The 21,572-nt window shown below is 40.4% G+C and overlaps 1 protein-coding gene across 2 annotated transcripts in view; it reads right to left on the bottom strand.

Moving 5' to 3' along the window:
* Positions 1–13,941, bottom strand: part of PITPNB (phosphatidylinositol transfer protein beta) — a 63,207-nt gene extending 49,266 nt beyond the window's left edge. For both annotated transcript variants that reach the window (XM_078435588.2, XM_078435587.2), the window contains exons 1-3: positions 13,814–13,941; positions 9,064–9,094; positions 5,898–6,043 (exon numbers count right to left, since the gene is read on the bottom strand). In XM_078435588.2, coding sequence (XP_078291714.1) covers positions 5,898–6,043; positions 9,064–9,094; positions 13,814–13,833 — 197 coding nt within the window. In that variant the 5' untranslated portion in view covers positions 13,834–13,941. The remainder of the gene's footprint in view (positions 1–5,897; positions 6,044–9,063; positions 9,095–13,813) is intronic.
* Positions 13,942–21,572: the final 7,631 nt, after the last annotated feature.

Here is a 21,572-nt window from a genome sequence, read left to right as displayed (position 1 = left end):
TGAACATATGACCCAACAATTTCAACTGTAGGAGAGTGCACGCATGCATGTATATACACACCCTAAAAACATATGGCTACACAGAAACTTGTACCCAAGTGTTCACAACAGCATTATTTATAAGAGCCAAAAGAATGGGTAGCAAGAGATCAGTCTGGAAGCAACTGGAAAAGTTCAAGAGAAAACAGACAATGATAACTTGCATTAACGTGGTGGGGATGGAGATGGAAAAAATGGGTAGATTTAACGGGGAAAATTTACAAAATGAGTTAAAATCCTGATTTGTGGGAAGGAGTAAAATCACCAGACACAAACTGGCTAACTTTCAGGAGGTAAGACAAGGCTTTAAAGTTTTAAAGAAATATAGGGGCACCTGGGTGGCTCAGTCGGTTGAGCAACCAACTTTGGTTCAGGTCATGATCTCACAGTTTGTGAGTTCGAGCCCCGCGTGTTGGGCTCTGTGCTGACAGCTCAGAGCCTGGAGCCTGCTTTGGATTCTGTGTCTCCCTCTCTCTGCCCCTCCCCCACTCATGCTCTGTCTCTGTCTCAGAAATAAATAAACATTAAAAAAAATTTTTTTAAATAATAAATAAAATAAAGTTTTGAAGAAATATCAAAAAGAGAGAGGGAAGGAAGTGTTTTTCACATAACAAAAGACAACAGCCATAAGAAACGTTAACATACAATGAGGAAACAATACACAACAGAAGTTATTTCTGATAATCTTCTGGAACAGGATCATTCTTGATTCAGAAGTGTGAAAACTGTGCAGGAGCGCCTGAGTGGCTCAGTCAGTTAAGCGTCCAATTTTAGCTCAAGTCATGATCTCACAGTTAGTTCACTGGTTCAAGCCCCGCACTGGCCTCTGTGCTGACAGCTCAGAGCCTGGAGCATGCTTCAGAGCCTGTCTCCCTCTCTCTCTACACCTCCCCCAATCATGCGTGCACACTCTCTCTCTCTCTCTCTCTTTCATTCTTAAAAGTAAACATTAAAAAAAATATTTTTTTAAGTGCAAGCTGTGGAAAATTTATGACTCAGAACTACATACAAAGAAAAAATTTTGTGTTGATGTCTAATTCTGGACTCAAGAATGAATTACTATATTTGCCTGATATTCATCAATCTCATACTTATTCAAAGATGCTCTCTGATGTGAATCATCTCATATAATCGATCTTTGTATTCTCAGGTGACTTTAAACTTCTCATTTTTAAACATGAACTAACTTTAGTTCCTGGCAAATGACTCTTTTGCCTACAAAAATGAGGTCTTTACTGGAACCACATGAAATTTTAAAATGATGTTCAATTAAACCTCTGCTGTTCCAATCTTTGGGGAATAAGATCATTCAGAAGTTGGCACAACTTTAAGAATTCTGCATCATCCAGGACTGACTGGAGATGGTGAAGACATAATGCTTACTATGAAGAATAAAAGAGTAAAGCTGATCTTCCCCAAGAAGGGAGAGAAAACAAAAAACAAAAGGACTGGTCAGTGTGTTCCTTCCTACAAAGTCTCAGGAGAGCTGCAAGTTTTTCTCTGAAATAACCATCTCAAAAGTTGCAACACACTTCCTTGCCTTGCTTCAAAATTCTTTGCCCAATAAAGTCTTTTCTCCCTCCCCACCGTCCACTGTTAAGTGTATATTAAACATCATAAGGAAACATACTCAAAACTTTTATGGTAAATGGGATACAAGACAAATACGTACACATGAAACACATGGTCGGGTGTCAAAATGAGTAGATGTGACACAAAGTAATGGGAAGAATAAAAGTAGTCAAGGGATGTCTCTGCAAAGGACAGCGCTGACTATGCGTGGGAAACTGAGGTTATGGGCAAGCCCGTATCACAAGAAAAGAACCTAACCAGCTGAACATGGCACTTCTGAAGGACAATGAAGAGACGGGCTTACTTAGATCCAATAGTCTGCACTCTGGACAGTTGTAACGGTTAAGAGGCATGGAGAAGTACACCTTATTAAGCTTAACTTTATTCTGAAAGAAGGCTTGAGACTTTAAAGAGTTACAAGAACATGGGATATGGTGAAACCCATCGTCTTGGAAGAATTTCTCAGTCAACTCCTTTGGTGTTCACTTCAGAAAATGGAAAATATTCTAACCCTCCCACAGAGCCCAGCAGTAGAGCAAAGTGGTTAAAAGGGTAAGTTCTGGAATCACAATGCCTGCCTGGGGTCATGGCCTGTCTCTGCTACCAACAGTAGTGACACAGGGGCCAGTTACTTACACTTTTCTGGACTTTCGTTTCCTCACTGGAAAAGGCTGCTACAGGGAATCACTGAAGTCCCACCTAGAATACTTACAGTGACCAGCACACAGTAAGAATACAGTAAATAAGAAGATCTAGTAAGAATACTAGATCTTCTGCTTACAATTACCATGGGCAACTATTTACTGTAAGTTATCAAAGGACATGGAAAAGGATGTCAAAGGATATCTCATTATCCTGTAAAAAGATTATTATTTGAGATTCAAGGAAAGAAAAGTCCCCTGCAGTGGTCACTAAATTATGGGTTTTTTAATACCTTGCCAAGACTGTTTCTCAACACATGATGAGTTGTATAAGATGAAGTGTACATATCTTACCAAGAAGTGTCTTGCTGAAATGGGAAAGCATACTGGCCAGGGAATCCAGAGACGATGATTCCACTGGGTAAAGCAAACCTCAAATTTCAAGTATCTCAAACGTAAAATAAGGTGTTGGCGGCCCTGGGCAACAAATTTCGCCAGCCAGGTTTGCAATTCTAGCGATGCTATAAAGTGAGAGTGCACACAGCCCTAGAGATTACCCAATGGAGCAAATGCCTAAAAGGGGAACAGGGATTACTGGACACAACTTCCTCAGGGAAGGAACCCTAAAACTCTCTAGGAACTGTGGGTAGGTCTTCAGCACGTTAAACCTGCAGGATGCCCGCACAGGATACACAAGTCTGACAGGCTATGCTGCCAGCCCTGTGTCGTGACTGCCTTCTTTCTTATGGCCCAGCGAAGCCCCAGCACTTACTGCTAAATGATTCTTTGCCCTTCCATAAAATAATTATCCTGTGGCTACTGTGCCATCGGCATGACACTGATGACTCTGAGTGTGGACATCTGACTGCCTCGCCCTGGACCATTCTCTCCCCTGGACTACAGCAGAATCGGTTCTGGTTTTGTCTTTATTCCCAGACAGGTTTTCAGTGGTTCTTCACCACTGCCAGAGAGGCTATTACCTGCCACGCTGACCGGGACCCATTAGTGCCACCCTCTTTCCTTTTCCTTTCCTGTTTCAGGCCTCTCCATGCTGCTGTCCACAGCTGCTATGTTTGTGTGACAAAACCAGCCTTCTATGGGCATCAGATAGCCCTTACCATCCAATCAGACCCCCTTCCTCCCTTCTCACAGGACACCTGTGCTCTTGAGGTCCTGAGCACTTGTTGTCCAGGACTTGGGACTGCCTACTTGTGACCAAAAGACCATGGGATCAGAATCTAGAAAATCCAGGTCTCAGTCACCATTCTGCCATCTACTAGCTGTGTGACTTTGGGTAAACACGCACTTCAGTGTCCTCTGATGTACAACATGTATATTGCTTATTTTTCAGGACTGCCGTGAGAAGTAAATGAATACGTGACAGGGTAAAACCAAAGGGCACTGTGGAATGATATTAGCTCTTTTTAGGAATGAAGAAGCCATAAGTTCACTGGGAGGCTGGCCTCCGGAGAGCCGGTTTTCCTTTATTTAATCTATTAAAAGCCTGAGAGAAATAGTCACCCCCAAATAAGCTCTTCAGAATATTAACAACTCTTGCACTACCCGTATTTATATGGCCCTCTTCAACTCAAAAGATTTCCTATTTATGGCTGGAATGTCATCTGAATCAGATGTTTCAAAACAGTTATTGTTTTCCCTAATTAAACAATACAGAAGAGCAAAACAAATTTTTTTTAAATCACCCATAATCCCACCACCAAGAGAAAAACATTCTTAACATTTTAATGAATCTCTTTATAGACTGCTTTCTGATTAGTTTTTTAAAAATATATGCACTGCATATTTATATTTACATACATATCTAGCAACTAATCTTTTCCATGTAATGATATATCAAACATTTCCCCAATTGCCCACTCTGTTTTCAAATGAAGGGTATTTTGAATCTGTTTCAAGACTATTCACATATGGATATCATACAGCAACAGAAAGTTTTATGTATCAAACATTCTGGTTAATTTTAGAATCCCCAGAGAGTTAAATGTTTACAATAAAAAAAAGTTTTACATGTTGCTAAAATTCAATTAATGAGGAAGCGTACAATACTCTAAAAATAGGACTGTACACAAGCAAATTCAATATTACAAATGTTATGTAGATCATAACATCTAGAATGCCACATTTTTCTCTCAACTGACATATTTTTTTAGGTATACTTAGGGCACTAACAAATTAACAGGAACCATGAATAAGGCAGTCTCTATGGACAACTGATTGATCAGAATTATTGCCATTGTTCAAACCTGCATCAGAAACAAAGAAATGTTGTGTTCTAGGAGAAAATAAATAAATAAATAAATAAAATTTAAGATTCGATAAAGTCATAACCTTCTTTATATTCACGTGTCAGTATAAATCAAGCAGCGGTCTTAAACTGAAACAATAGGAAAAATACTGATCATCATAGCTCATCTACAACTTTGAGGAGCTCTACAAAAAACATGGGTGTTATTCATTCCAGTATGAAAAGAATAAAGGCAAGAAAAGATCAAAGATCTCTCCTACCTTTAATAAATTAGGGGGGAACTACTGAAAAAATGGACTCTTAAAAACCATTGATGATCTTTTGCCTTCCTTGGACAAATACTGGTATGCTTTTTCGGTTTAAAATATTTATGCCAAAGATAGAGATCAGATGGCCAAACTTAGGAGAATGCAGAAAACAACTTCTATCAACCAAACAGATAAAAACAATGAACAAAAAAGATCTGAACAGTCAAGTCACATAAGAAATTCAAATGGTCCACTGATATAAACATTCAACTTCGCTAATAAATGCAAATTGAAACAAGAAACTATTTTTGTATATCTAACTGGCAAAAAACTAAACAGAGAAAATTATGGAAAATGAACACTATCAAATTCTTTGGGGGCAATCTGGCAGTAATATCAAAATTTTAAATGAACATGTCCTTGCAGCAATCCCACTTTTATACATTTCTCCTAGAGAAACAGTTACCGAAGGCATGAAGGCATGTACAACCACATTCCCAGAAATCTTGTATGTAACACACAGAAAGGAAAATACCTAAAGCACCTATGTTGACTCATCATTTACAGAATGGGTAAGTCAACTATGCTTTGTTCACCCTAGGAAATCTCACTCAGCCTTAAAAAAAAAAATGCCACAGACATTAAGGACGTTCACGATGTGTCACTGCACAAAAGATAAAGGCAACTGCAGAAGTGTACTTATAGTATGATCCCATTTGTCATAGAAAACAAGAACACAAGTAACAGAGCTCTCAGTATATTTGTTTTTAAAGGCTTATTTGCATATGTATAGAAAATGATTGGGAAGGAGAAACTGCTTCTAGTGTTTCTCCCTGGGGTTACGGGTATGTGATGGCAAGAGGTGGGGACTAAGTTTTTATTTTATAACCTTCTCCGTTGTCTGAATTTTTTAATAAGCAGTCATTACTTTTATAATTTAAAAATAACCAATAAAATGGGGAGGTTCTCTCAAAAAATTAAAATGCAACGCATTGTCGGAGTGAAATTTTAAGAAATACCTCGGCACACCTGCCAGGAAGTTAAGGGGTTACATGATCAACAATAAACTGGATAGTTAAGGCATCATTTTCAATAGAATGAGTAAGCATCAAATGTGAACAATCAGCTTACCTTTTTAGGTGATAGATTTTGTGTGTATACTGTCCCTTTTCTCCATCTTTCTCGTAAGGTTCATTTTTTAAGACTTCGATTCCTTCTCCACCGCCAGTTTCATTCTTACTAGCTTCGGCAACAGAGTAAAGCTGTCCAACCTGATACTGGAATTTCAGAGCACAGAATTTCAGCAAGCTAGAAGTAACTGTGGGAACTTCCTGTGCTAAAATAGTACCATATATGATACTGAAAAGCATATCCAAAGCACTCAGCGCATTTGTTCCATGTGACAACAGGACTCAAATTAGAAATCAGTATGTTGAGGAAGACAAACACTAGATGATCATACAGCTTTAAAAAACTCTGTAATATTTTACAGGATTTCCATTATTTGAGAAAACTGCTAGTTACAAACACTCTGGGGCGCTTTAATATGTACCGTTTCACTTATCAAAAAAAACACCTTGATGCTTGGCCCAACTTTTTGTATGATATACATTTGTGTTTTCCAAAGCACTTTCACATCCATTTTATCTCATTTAATTTCACAAAATTCTGAAAATGACAGGAATATAATTGTTACTCTGCCAATTAAGAAAGCTGAGCAACCAAAATACTATTCTTAATGATAAAGAGGAGATGCACGAAGTATAAAAATAAACCCTGAAAACGCAGAGAACCATTACAGCCCAAATTCTGGTAGACCTCTGGGGTGTTTTTTTCCCATACCTTCTGCCTGACATGCCCAATTTGGCCCTTGTCCACCAAAACAGAGGCGATGGTGGGTACTCAGGATCAAAACTGCTTATTGTAAAGTTCTCCAGTAAACAGAAATACTTTTTAAGGATTACACATATACAAGAATTACTATAAAAGGCAAGGAACTGCTGACAGTAGTTTCTATTTCATTAAAAAAAATTTTAATGTTTATTTATTTTTGAGAGAAAGAGAAACAGAGTGAGAGCAGGGGAAGAACAGAGAGAGAGAGGGAGACACAGAATCTGAAGCAGCTCCAGGCTCTGAGCTATTAGCACAGAGCCCAACGCAGGTCTCGACCTCATGAGCTGTGAGATCATGACCTGAGCCGAAGTCAGACCCTTAACCAACTGAGCCACCCAGGCGCCCCTACTGCATTTTAAAGTGAACCAGAATTCTCAATGGCCTGAACCAATACCTGTGAGTGGGGAGTATTGTTCTGTGTCAATTTGGAGCTGCTAACAGTTCCAACAAATAATAAAGAACAAAGTTCTCATGTTCTAATTTGTTCTAGTGACTAGACCATGGCGCTATCTCCAATCTCTTCAAATTTGGCTAAATTTCTTCCTCCTGGTGAGGAAGGCCTAAAGAAACGTTTTTCTTTTCTTTTTAGGCATGTTTTCAAAGCAAAGCTATCTCTAAAAATGAAATCATTCAAAATGAACATTTTATTTGAGACAAAAATAGGGGTAGTGGTATGCTCAGTAAACACTCATTATCTAAAAAGCCCATGGGAGTTATGATACTGTCTTAAAGGTTAATTTAAATATACACTAACTCAATCACTCAATTTGGGTTTAGGAAGCTAGAACCAAACACGTTTCTTAAGAGCAACAAAAATAATTTCTGTAGGGGTTTTAGACTGCAGGAGGAGATGTTTCTTCTCTGGTTTTTGTAATAACACCACCAGGGTTGGTCCAGTAAGCTACAATCCTTAATTAAGTCCTTCAAAATGTACTTTTCAACACTGTCATATTTTTAAAGAAGGATTAAAATGTCTCCAAATCAGAAGATAAATTTAATCTCAGGCAGGAACAGAGTAACAAAACTTCACACGGAAACAACTAAACAGTATCCAAAAAAATATATATTAATGAACTGATATTCTGTGGCATGCTACTAGGCTTTCATTCTCATTTTTAAGAGTAACTTAAAGACAGACAAGAGAGGTGTTTAGTAAATCTGAATAGAGGAAAAAGCCAAGATTATTTTGGATGACAACATCAAGACTCAAAAAGATTTCAACAAATTGATCTGACCAACTGAAACCAAAAGAAAAAATTTAACCAAAACAAACGTCAATTTCCACATTCAAGTTCAAACAATCAATTGCACAAGTAAAGCACAGGGGTGTCTGGCTTGAGTCTTTTTATACAGGGAAACCTGAGGCACTACTGAGATGTATACAGCTGTGTTCAAGACTGCTCTCAACTATGCCAGCAGCTACTCATTTTTTGTTTCTGCGCTTTTTTTTCCTTTCTGTCTTCTGTCAGCTGTCACTTCTTAGGTTATCAGTTTGTTTTGTCCCACTTCCAATTCACTGCTTCTAATCTACTGTCAGCTCTAGGAAAACAAGAAAACTGAGCCAGTGCAAACTGTATGCGAGTTCTAGAAGGACCCAGCGGGCTTTGTGGGGTTTGCTACACAGATGTCTCTCTCCTTTTATCCTCATTCCCGGCTATGCCACAGACGCCTACCACCGAAGGATGTATGAGTTCTGGATTGGATGTGTACTTCCGTACCATGTGCAGATCAAGGGAGACGATAAGCTCTCACAGTTACGTGCCGGTCAGGCTGTGTTTGGAATAGTGGTTTCAGCGGAGCACCAACTACGACGCATGTAGTGAGAGCAGCTGGTGAGGAAGTCTAGAGGTCATGTTAGACCAGGCCAAATGAACGCACTGGGAATGGTTAACCCTGTGACCTCGTGTGGAGGAGAAGGAACAAAAGAACTCAAGGGGAGGAGCCAGAATGGCCAAAAGAAAACCTAAAGGGCTACCATATGCCAGTCAGAACAGGCTTATTTCCCACTGCACGAGTGGAAGGGACTGGAGACAACAAGCCTTACAGGAAAGCAGATTTGGGCATAAAGTCAAAGGCTTGAAATATCCGACAGTAAAACAGACTGTTTCTCTAAGCAGCAAGTTTCTTAGCCTTACAGTGCTCACACTGACGTCGGAACCTCCTTTCTCTGGGATATACTGTAGCCAGAATTCCTGAACTGGGCAGGAGATTAAACTTACATTCTTTAAAAGCCTTCTGAAACAAGGCAGTGTAACAGAATTCATTTATAATTAAGCATCTGTGATACACCATAATTCACTTGTACAAATGTAAAGGTAAGCGAACACAACAAAAATATGATTTGAGATTAATGTACCAAAACACAATGTATCAACAAAACAAACAGAAAACAAGCGAGACTTACCTCCTGAACAGAACATGGCAAAACCACACGGCTAAAACGACAAAAGAAAAAAAAAAAATATTTATCATGTATGAGAACACAGGTCTCTAGGTTTACAATAACTTTTACTTGAATCCGATGATAGCAGATCATCCAATACAAGAACGTCATTTACAGAAGAGGGTCTTCACGATGTTTACAGCTCTAAATAAGAATTTTTAAACCGGTGGGGCGCCTGGGTGGCTCAGTCGGTTGAGCGCCCGACTTCAGCTCAGGTCATGATCTGACAGTTCATGGTTCGAGCCCCAAGTCAGGTTCTGTGCTGACAGCTCAGAACCTGGAGCCTGCTTCCGATTCTGTGTCTCCCTCTCTGGCCCTCCCGGGCTCGCGCTCTGTCTCACTGTCTCTCTCAAAAATAAATAAACATTAAAAAAAAAATTTTTTTTTTAAATAAGAATTTTTAAACGGGGAAATAAGATTACTGTTTCTGGGTCTCGATGATGATTCCCATTTAGTGTCCTCATTGTACCAGGACCCCAAATGCAGTTGCAGAGATTCTGGTGAGGAGAAAAGGAACAAGTGAAAACTCATCACTGAAAATTGCAGGGTGCCGAATATATTATCTTTGGACTGTGTGGTCAGGTTGCCCTCAGGAAATTTTTGGTATGGTTTCATTCTCCATCTGTACACTATGAATTTTGTTTTCATGATATCTCTCATTGGACATAGGTCTTGAACCACTTGAACGAACACTTCCAAAAAATCGTTCCCCAACTATTCCTCAGTTTTGCTAAGAGAAAAACAAGTAAAAAGGTCCTTTAGACTTAACAAGAATAAACTTTACCAAGGAAAACACTTTAAACTTTATAAATAAAACCTTTCCAGGGTAGATTCACTTTAAGGTTGACAGATGTTTGATCCTGTCCAAGAGTTTGTTACTGGACATACAAAAGGACCTAAAAGGAGGCTAATGCTCCTGAAAATATATTCCAAAAAAGAATACCGGGGTGAATTATTTTATGTCAGAATATTGCATTTTATCACCAGATTTTTATATGGAAGTATCTTCACTTGTTTCCAGCATAAACTCTGAAAATCCCTGAGTATCAACTGTCTCATGAGAATAGCTGGTGTCCAAGATAGCAACTTTTTTTTTTTTTTTGGCCTGATCCTTTTCAGACTTTTCCCTACTAATCGTTAAATGACACAGCAACGTCATGTAAAATTTTGTTTTAACTCTATTAAAAGGAGAGAAAAATCTCACAGCGGTCACCTCGATTTTCATTTTATAGAAAATTCACAACTTCTTCCTCATTCCAACTTCTCTTTGGCTGCACTGCCCACCCACCCCTCTCCCTATCCTCCTCAAACAGCTATGCTGGAGTGCTCAAATCACCTTGATTTCCAACAGCATAAAACATGCCTCCTGTTATTCTCCCCTCCTTCACTAGGGGATCACTCAGCATTCTTTGTCTTTCTGAGAATGGTCACCTAAAGACAAGTCACCAAGACTACTAATTCCGATTCTCATCAAGGATAAACTTGTTATACAAAAACTCCTTCCATACCTAATCCTTTCAACTGTCTCCTCGGAGTACACACTAACTTGCTATCTCAGTCACGCAAAATAAACTAGGGCCAAGCGGGTGCAGTGGTCAGAGGGGAAATAAGATACAGATGGAGAGTATATTTCGAAAGATAGAGAAAAATACAAAGATACAGGTTGGGAGCATATTTTCAGAACCTGGAATACAATGGTAAGAAATCTATTACGTTTATTAGGCAACAAGGAATCCAGGAAGGTTGCTCCAAAAGAGAAGTGACATGACTACAGTTAATCTGAAGAAGCCATCTGTAGGTAATTAAAAACCATTAAGAAGCAGGATGTGGGGGAAAAGCCATCTTTGGGAAAGCTGGGCAAGGGTGTACAAAGGCCTGAACCAAGAAGATGGGCTGCAGAGGAAATGAAAGGAATAGAGAGGAAAGAGTTAAAGACTTCCCTGAACTTCCACAAAACCAAAAATCACTGCTGAGTAACTTTAACAACTACTCACTGGTAGGAAGATCCCTATTTTCATACAACAGCACTTTCAGGGACTTATTTCACAAAATCTAAGTTGACTGATCGAGACATTCTGGATGAATGATGAGTCAAATAAATTCTTCAACATTTGCTTAATGAAAAGTGAAAGGAATAGATAGGCTCTGATTTTCTCTTCTTCTCAAAGTAGTATTTAACTTAGAGTGATTTGAAAATTTCCAAATTCTCTGAAAATCATCAGGAAAATAATAGTCCAAATAAAACTAACAACTAGTTCTTTAAAATCAGGCCTTTCTGTGAACGGCAACTTCATCCATTGCTCAAGTAACAACTTGAAGGGAACTCCCCACCCTGAGAAGTCATTTTTAAACTTTTAATCCATGTCAAAAATAGATGACATTTTTAAGAAAACAAACATTCGCCAAAGTATTTTACAGTTTACCAACATCTTCACATAGGAATGACCTATTCATTGCTCCTGACCAAAAACAATTTTAGAAAGTTGACTTGCAAGCAGGAAGAATCATTTTCTCTTCGTCTAACAGCACTGAGCACTTACAGTATGCTAGCCTAGATGCTATGCTGGATACCAGGAATACTTAGAACACTCTCTGCTCTCAAAAAGTTTAAGAGGAAAAAAAGTCTAGGGAGACACACATGAAGAGTGAACACCAAATGTAATTTATAACTCCGCAGGAAAAAAATTACACTTGGGCACATTACAGCATTCATTACCTCGGTGCATTTAAACTTTTATAATGAAAGTAATGGTTCACAAAAAGCGTATTGTGCAGATTCCCAGTGGGAACTGCTTTCCATGAGTTAGGTGGATACTCCTCACATAACTGTCAAAGGGATCTACTGAACACTTAATTCATATTTTAGGAAAGAGGAAATAACTCTAATAAAAATGACGAGATCGGTGATCTAAGATCAGTTCGGCAACCCACTTGCTATGTGACTTGGGCCAAGTCAATTTCCTTCTGTCTTGTTCCCTCCATTTGTCTTTATTTCTGCCACCTACCTACATTGCAAAGATGTCAGAGTAATAAATAAAACTTTCACGATACAGTGTATAAATGACTTGGAAGAAAAGGTTTATATAAATCCAAAATTCAATACTATAAACTTTAAGTGAAAATGTGTCTTTTCTCAGGACCCCGTCACTGATTAAAGTTGTAACTTTTCATTGATTTAACAAGTGCTATTGAGCCCTTACTATGTTCCAAGGACTATTCTAAGAGCTGGGGATGTGGAAGTGAGCAAAAAGTGAGCAAAAAGGAGCTTCATGGAGCTTACATATGGTAAAAGAACACGTGTAGTAAAATAGATTTTAGAAAAGTATGTTGCACGTTAGACAGTGAGAATTGCTACTGACAACAATTACACAGGAAAGGCAAATACCAAATGGTGGGGACTGCAATTAGGTTCTCAGAGAGGGACTCCCTAAGAAGGTGATACTTAAGCAAAGACCTGAAGGAGGCAAGTTAGTTAATGAGATGAGGGAAGAGCACTTCAGGCAGGGAGAACAGCAAGCAGAAAGGCCCTGAACCAAGCGTTTTCCCTGAACTAATGAAAATGATAAGGAAGCTTGCAAGCTTGGAATGGGCACGGGAAGGGTAGTAAATGTGATCAGAGCAGAAAAGAAAATAGCGGAAGACTTCTGTGGGCTATTGTCAGCGCTTTTTTATACACCGTGAAATAAGGGGGGGGCGGGGTGGAAGGCAAGTAGAGAAATGACAGGAGTGACTTTTAAAAGAAGTTTGAGAACATTAAAAATAAAGTGTCTGGAGATGGCTAAATTAAGCTGAAATTTGTTTAAGAATTTATAAAGAGAAGAGCAACTGAAAAGCCAAGGAACGGGCCACACTCGAAATCCCTACTTGCCCACAGGATGCTGACGATACGAACCAGCTGTGACAGCTCAACAATCATGCCTAACCAGATTTCCTGTGATAGTCACAGCCCTTGCCGGTGGGAAATGCTGTAACTTTTCAGCAAAATCACTTTGCCCGTCCTGATGCACCTGAAAATCATTCCATTTGACAGACCACGTGTTAACTCTTCGTCTAAACCCCGTGAAGTAGGTGGAACCCAGAGTATCACCCCATCTTAAAGATGTGAAAACTGAGCCTCAGAGCAGAGATGGCTCTCCTGGTAAGTCAACACAGCTGCCCTGGGGAGCGCACTTTTGCCAACTCCCAGCTCCTGCTTGAACTTCAGGGTGCCTACGTCGCACCTCGAGTCGGGGCACCAGGGCTGTCTTCACCTGGCAGACCTGTCTTCCGCGGGTTACAGGTAGGCTCCACCCCAGACGACAAATCACTGTCAGACCCACCGCGACTCCCCATCCTCGGGGTCCGGCTCGATCCCACTGGCGGGCCTGCGGGTGGGCCCAGACTGAGACTGGGGTGGGGGGTGGGAAGAAGGCGGGTCCCAGCGGAAACTCCCGGCCTCGCCTTCCCGAGCCACGCGCTCCGGCCGGGAACCCAGGCGCCTCCGCCCCAGGGGAGAAGGCGGCGGTGTTATCACGGCAACGTCAAGGGAGCGGGTCTGGGGGCGCGCAGTGGAAAGGCCTTCAGTGGGGCCGGGGGCGCGGGCCGGGGGGAGGGAGCGGCCACCTGGAGGTTCGTTCCTTTCTAGGAATATTCCGCTTCCGCCACTCCTCAGTCAATGAGTCTCCCACCACCGAGGTCCCGTAGCCCCGCACGCGCCCACCGACCCACTCACAATTCCTTGATCAGCACCATCTTCCCGGAACCCCCTCACAGCTGCCGCCGCTGCCGCCGCTACCGCCGCCGCCGCCGCTACCGCCCCTCACGGCGCCTGCGCGGCCCCGCCTCCTTGCCCCCACCCGAACCACCGCGGCGCCTGCGCGTCCACACCCTTCCGCCGCGACTCGTCGCGTCAGCGTGCGCGAGGGGCTAGCTCCGCCCCAGTCCCGAGCCCCACCCTAGGCTCACGGAGCCTCCACTGCGGCTGCGCGGCTAGTAGGAAAGCGTGCGGCTTCTGCGGTTGCGCAAACTGGGCTCGCGCTCGCCACTCCTCCCTCCAGTCTAGTTTCCTCGGGTCGTGTGTGCAGCCTAAGGTTTCTGGTGAGTTTTCTAGTCAGTTCCCTGGAAGTCGTGTTGTGGTGACCAGCGCTAAGCTTTCTCTCGCTGCTTTTGAGAAGAGGCCCTGTCCTTGACTGGCCTGTCGTTCCGACTTCTACAGGAAAGTCTTGCTGACGCGGTGGGGAGGCCGACGCCACCGCGTTCTGTTCCCGTCGCGGGCCCGGTCGGATTGCGCGGGACACACAGAGGCTCACCTGGCTCACTGCTCACGTGCTTGTACCAGCAGCTTCGTGGGTGCAGCCAGGGCCAGCAGGTGTGGCCACAGAGCTCCCCAACGCCCGAATCCACCCCAGAATCCAGTGACCCGATGGGAGGAGTGCCCACCACTCGCAGCGAGGGCCCCCGCGGGGAATAAAGGTGCTCGCACTTAAGACCCAGGAAAGGGACCTGGGCTGGGAGGACAGTCGCGTGGCCATAGAGAACGCCCACGCGACCCCTACCCCCCCAGGCGCCCTTCTGCCCGAAAGCCTAGGAGCAGTGGTGGCCCCAGGAGTCATTAACGCCAGGCACTGTTCTAGGCGCTGGGGATATACCTGGAAACAAAATCAGGGGGCACGCCCCCTGACCTCCCTTGGAAACAAATGAGAGAATTTGGCTTCCTATAAATAAGCTAAAATAGGGTAATGGAGGAGGCAGACTCATCAAGGGAAGGACTCTGGGGAGGCTATGGTTGAGCCTAGTGGTATAAATAGCCTAGCCTGTGAAGATAGTGGAGGAGACACTCCAGTTGGAGGAGGATAGTCCCCGAGGCTGGAATAAGCTTGGAGTATTTCAGGGCAGGTGGAGGGTAGGTGTGGCTAGAACATTTTAAATGAGGGGGCAGAAATAAGCTGGGACTAAATAGGTCACTGGACCATAGTAAAGAATTTTAATTGTATTCTAAGAACCACGGGAAGCTGTTAAAAGGTTATCAAAAGAATTACATGAACGTTAAAACTGTTCTACTATCTATATGATAGATACCAGATGGTATAGTATCTGATACTGGAATACACTCAATGCAGTTAGGGCTGCCTTAAAAGTAATAGAAGTGAAATATTTGCCAAAAAGCTAGAGATTTCCTCCTAAAGCAGTATCTGGGGATCATTTTCGTGATGTATGAAGCCCTTTGCTAGTTACTATGATTGCGAACGTTCACGGAAACCTGCCCTTTTCAGGGAGTTTAGAAGTTGGGAGTAGCTTCCATCGATTGCGCACCTATTATATGCTAAGTATTGTGCGAGATGATGGAGATGCTTTATCTCATTTCCTCCTTAGAGCAACGTTATAAGATAGGTATTTTAGCATGCTTAAGAAAGGAAAGAAAATGAGGTACAGAGCGCCAAATTAAGTGAACTGTGCAAAAATCACTCAGCCAGCTTGTTTACAGAACTAGTTTTCAAATCCAGGTGTTAAAACCTTCAAAGTCTGGTCTTTCCACTGCACTTTTTCTTTTCTTTTTTTTTTTTTTTTAGAAAAAAGTGAGTAAGAGGTTGGGGCATGCAGACAATCTTTATAACAAATCATTGTTCTCAGTTATGGAAAAAAGAAAGTTACCAAATCTAGAAGATACTTAGAGATGATAATAAAGTACAAATTTGAATAGTATGCTCCTGTACATATATATATACATATATGTATTAGAGTTACACACACAGAAATATGTTAGTTAGAAAATGTCCAAGGAGATAAATATTAATTGCCAAACTTGTAAGTAGTCATTTTATGTAGTAATTTCTCCCCAAATGTCATGCATGCTGAAAATATGCATAACAGCTTTAAAATATTTGGATGAGGGGCTCCTGGGTGGCTCAGTCAGTTAAGCATCCAACTCTTAGTTTTGACTCAGGTCTCGATCTCACAGTTTGTGGGTTCCAGCCCTGCATCAGGCTCACTGCTGTCTGTGTGACCTTGGGATTCTCGGTCCCCCTCCCTCTCTGTTCCCCCACTTGTGCGCTCTCTCTCAAAAATAAATATTTGAAAAATTGTGGATGAATTTGTGGTTGACCTGCTTTTATCAATCATTAAGAAAATTAGGATGTTGCGTAACTCTTGGAGTCTTCCCACAAGTGTATGCTAATTCCATTGTCTGCTTAGCACAATTGCTGCTCATAGTTGGCACTCAAATGTTTGTAAAAGTGTGCTGGATGGAGCATAACTTTGAACCAGTATATCCTATGCATATTGTTTCAGATTCGTATTAAAACATTCAGTTACAGACCACAAGGATAAATTAAGAAAGTAACCAGTTTAGATGTATTTATTGAGGGAAAGAAACATACTAATTAAAATTAGGTTGACAATACATGAAATCAAGATATTGTGCTTTATATCTGCTTTAGAGATAAAAGTGGGAGAATGAGGGAATATTGAAGAGAACTAGAAAGCAGCAAAGACATGAACCATTACCCCAAAATGAAAAAGGACATACAGAGAAATTACAAATAAAAAGGATGTTACAAATAAACAACTAACAGATTGCGTGGCATAGTCTTATTTTAAAACTAAAGATGTTAGATCTTATGCATTTTGCAAATATGGGCGTAATACGGGATATAACTTCTAACTGGATGTAGAAAAAAAAATCCAACTTAAGCCTAATGTCTCTTGTTCTTTGTTCTTTCAGCCCTCAACAAAGGTAACCTTTACACACAAGATGTAGAATTAGTTAAATTCAATTGTACAAGCCTCCTATAATCACCAGTCTCATTTCTTGTATTGTTCTGGAGCAAAGAGCTCATTATAGTAAGAATAATGGTAGATTTTATTGAGGCAAATCAAGAGATTTCTGACCATGAGCAATGTTTGGAACACTTCTGCAGTAGTTGATAAAGTACAATTCTGGTCAAAGACATTTGGTCTTTCAAATATTGTAATTGAATTTCCCCTCTTTTTTTTTTTTCTTCCTAAACCAGATGTTCTTCACCAAAGGCTTTTTAGCGGGTGCTCAGGGAATTTGTGAACCACTGATAATATATATGTTATTTCACGTCTTTTTTCTGGGGGAGAGGTCTGTAGCTTACATTTGCCTTGCCTACTCTGCATTGGGTCTGTCCCATTTTGCCGCACTCCCATTTTAGATTTCTCTTGATTGAGACTCTCTATGAAAACTAGAAATATTTTCAAGAATGCCTTAATTTTGTCAAACCTTAGGGCATTGGTTATAATATTTTACCACTGTTGGTGACAGGATTGAGCTTTGCAGTAGAAAACCCTTGACCTGAATCCAGGCTCTGCTGCTGGGTCTGTACCTTGAGCATATTATTCAATTGTTTGGAGATACTGTAAAAGGAAAATCTACAACATAGGTTTGTTGTGGGGAATAATTTGTTGTGAGTTCCTCCCAACCATCTCCTTTCATCCCTGGAGGTAGCTACTATCATTAATCACTATTGATCCTAATGCATGAATAAAAATGCATGTATGTATACATGCATTCTTATACATTCATATATGGCTATAACCCTTTCACTGCAGATTCATATGTCGTTCTAACCTTTTCACCTGCAGTGCATACTACAGATTTCTGTTCTGTATCATCACAGACATTTGGCATTGTCAGAATTTTTCATTTTTGCCACTTTGTTGGTTTTAGAATGCCATCTCACCTATTCACTTGGCAATTCCCTGCAGGGTGTGGATCTCGCTGTTTACTATCCATGTTCATGGGTTTTTTTGTTGTTTTCCTATTTTTTTCTTCTTGATTTGTAGAGGATATATATATTTGTGTGTATGTGTGTGTATACTCATATACACAGTCATTTTGCATTTGAATTTTGTGTTGATCAGGTGCATTTTATATATATTTTTTCTATCTGGGGTTTGTTGTATCACTTTGTTTACAGCAGGGCTTCTCAACCTCTGCAGTACTGACATTTTGGGTCAGATTGTACCTTGCTGTGGAGACTGTTCTGTGCCTTGTAGGATGTTTAGCAGCATCCCTGGCCTCTATCCACTAGATGCTGGTAGCACCTCTCCAGTCATGACAATTAAATATTTCTCCAGACATTGCCCGGTATCTGGGGGGAGGGGGCAAAATTGCCCAAGTTGAAAACCACTGGTTTATAGTGACTCTTGTGCAGTTATTTATCTTTAGCAAAAGTTTATCTCACTAACATTTTTTTGAGTTTTTATATGCCAGGCCCTACATGTTTCACATGACCTAACCCTAACCCGTTTACTCATCGTAGCACATATATAAAATAGGTACTCTTATTACCCCTATGTTAAAAAGGAGAAACCTTGTTTATGTCTTCTAATGTGCAGAAAATGTTAACCAACTATACTAGGCTGTAATTTACATACAATAAGACGCATCCATTTTGAATACACAGTTTTAAGAGTTATGCCAAATGCTTTCATAATCCTTATGGCAATCAAGGTGCAAGACATTTGAGTCTGTATAAAAGGTTTCCTCTTGTCTTTTTCCTGTCAGTCACCCCACAATTGCAGCCCCAGGCATGCATAGAACTGCTTTCAGTTGCTGTAAACTAGACATTTTTTAGCATATCCTATCATTGAATCACATAGTGTGTAGTTCACTACTTAGCACAGCTGAGTGATACTCCTCTGTATAGATACATCAGATTTTGTTTATCCATTTACTTGTTGTTGGACTTTAGAGTTCTTCCCAGTGTTTGGCCATTATAAATAAAGTTGCTATGAATATTTGTGCAGAAGTCTTTCTGTAGATATGTTTTCATTTCTGTTGGGAAAGTTTTTCTTGGATCATAAGGGAAGTATATGTTTAATTCTAGCAGAAACGCCAAATTGATTTGCAAAGTGGTGGTGCTATTTTACATTCCACCAAGCAATGTATGAGTCTGATTCCTCCACATCCCCACCAACACATTTTAGGCATTCTAGTGGATGTGTTGTGGTATCTCATTGTAGTTTAATTTGCATCCCCCTGAAGACTAATGACATTGAGCACTTTTTTGTGTGCTTATTGGTCATTTGTGTAGCTTCTGTGTGAAGCATCTGTTCAGATCTTTTGCCCATTTTTTTTAAGTTTATTTTGAGAGAGACAGAGACAGCACAAGTGGGGGAGGGGCAGAGAGACAGGGAAGAGAGAACCCCAAGCAGGCTCTGTGTGGTCAGCTCAGAGCCCGAAGAGGGGCTTGAACTCATGACACCGTGAGATCATGACCTAAGCCAAAACCAAGAGTTGGACACTCAACTGACTGAGCCACCCAGGCGCCCCTGCCCATTTTTAAATTGGTTTTTCTTTTTATTGTTGAGTCATAATAGTTCTTAACATATTCTAGATAGAAGTACTTTCTCAGACGTAGGTGTTGCAAAGTTTCTCCCAGTCCGTACCTTGCCTTTTCATTTTCTTGTCGGCATATTTCAAACAGCAGAAGTTTTAAATTTTGAGGAAGTCTAGGTTATCAAGTTTTTTTGTTGTTTTATCTTTTAAGCATTTTTTAATGTTTATTTTTTGGGGGGAGGGGCAGAGAGAGTGGGGACAAAGGTTCCAAAGCAGACTGGCGCTGACAGCAGAGTCTGACGCAGGGCTTGAACTCACAAATCATGAGATCGTGACCTGAGCCCAATTCCGGCACTTAACCAACCGAGTCACCCAGGTACCCCAATCAAGTTTTTTATTTTATTATCTATGCTTTCTGTATCCTGCCGAAGAAATCATTGTTTATCCTACCCCCAAAGTCCCAAAGGCTTTGTGTTAGTATTTTTTCTTCTAGAAGGTTTAAAGTCTTTTACATTTAGGTCTGTGATACATTTCACATAAGTTTTTTCTCAATTTTTTTATTGTAAAATACACATAAAATTTACCATCTTAACCACTTTTAAGGGTACAGTTCAGTAATATTAAATACATTCATAATGTTACACATTCATCCCCTTAGCTCTTTTCATCCTGTAAAACTGAAATTCTATTCCCATTAAATAACTCCATTCTTCCCTCTCCCTAGTCCCTGGCAACCGTCATTCTGCTGTCTCTATGATTTTGACTACTGTAAATAGCATATAAATGGAATCATTCAGTATTTGTCCTTTTGTGACTGGGTTATTTCACAGAAAAAAGGTTCATATTGTAACATGTATCAGAATTTCCTTCCTAAGGCTGAATAACATTCCATGTTTGTATGTATAGACCATGTTTTGGTTATTCGTCCTTCTGTTGATGGGCACTTGAGTCACTTTCACATTCTGGCTATTGTAGATAATGCTAGTATGAACACGGGTGTACAAGTACCTCTTAGAGACCCTGTTTTCGATTCTGTTGGGTGTATACCCAGAAGTGAAATTACTGGATCATATGGTAATTCTGTTTTTAATTTTTTGAGGAACCACCGTCCTGGTTTTCATAGCTGTTGTGCTAGTGTGTGTTTCCAACACTAGTGTGTTAAGATTCCAGTTTCTTCACATCCTCTCCAACTCTTGTTATTTTCAGGTTTTTAGACAGTAGCCATTATAATGGGTATGAGGTGCTATCTCATTGTAATTTTGGTTTGCATTTCCCTAGTGATCAGTGATGTTGAGCATCTTTCCATGTACGTGTTGGCCATTTGAATCTCTTTTGAGAAATGTCTACTCACGTCCTTTATTTTCAAATTGGGTTTTTTTGTCATTACTGTTAAGTTTTAGGAGTTCCTTATATACTCTGGATATTAATTCCGTATCAGATAGAAGACTTACAAGTATTTTCTCCCAATCTGTGGGCTGCGTTTTTACTTTGTTGATATTGTCTGCACGTGCCCAAATTTTTGTAATTTTCATGATGTCCAGTTTATCTTTTTTTTTCTTTAATTGCCTGTATCTTTGGTGTCATATGTGAGAAATCATTGCTAAATACAAGGTAACGAGGCTTTTGCCCTGTGTTTTCTTCTAAGAGTTTTTAAGTTTTAACTCTTATATTTAGATATTTGATTCATTTTGAGTTAATTGCTATATGTTAAGTTCTCACTTCATTCTTTTCCATGTGGGCATCCAATTTTCCCAGCAACATTTGTTGTAAAATCTCCTTTTTCCGTGGGATGGTCATGTACCCTTGTCAAAAGTCATTTGACCATATATGCAGGGGCTTATTTCTGGGCTCTTTTCTGTTCATCCATCTATCTGTCTTTATGCCAGTAATACACTGTTTTGATTACTGTAGCTTTGTAGTATTGGCTATTTGGGATCCCTCTGTATGAATTTTAGGATAGGTTTTTCCCTTTCTGCATTGGCATTTTGATAGAGATTCCACTGGGTGTGTAGGTGACCTTGGGTTGCTTCATTTTATGGGTGGATACATGATAATTCCATTGTATAGTGTACTATAGTTTCTTACCTGGCCTCATTGGGTTGTATCCAGTAGTCTCCCTTTACAAGAGTCCTGTAATAAATTGCCTTTAACATCACACATGTAGAATAGTAACTGTAAGGTATATTCC

Source organism: Panthera onca, chromosome D3 (assembly GCF_046562875.1).
Source record: "Panthera onca isolate mPanOnc1 chromosome D3, mPanOnc1 haplotype 2, whole genome shotgun sequence".
In the NCBI taxonomy this organism is placed as follows: Eukaryota; Metazoa; Chordata; class Mammalia; order Carnivora; family Felidae; genus Panthera; species Panthera onca.
Note: the sequence above shows the minus strand (reverse complement) of the source record. Positions and strands in the feature narration are given on the sequence as shown.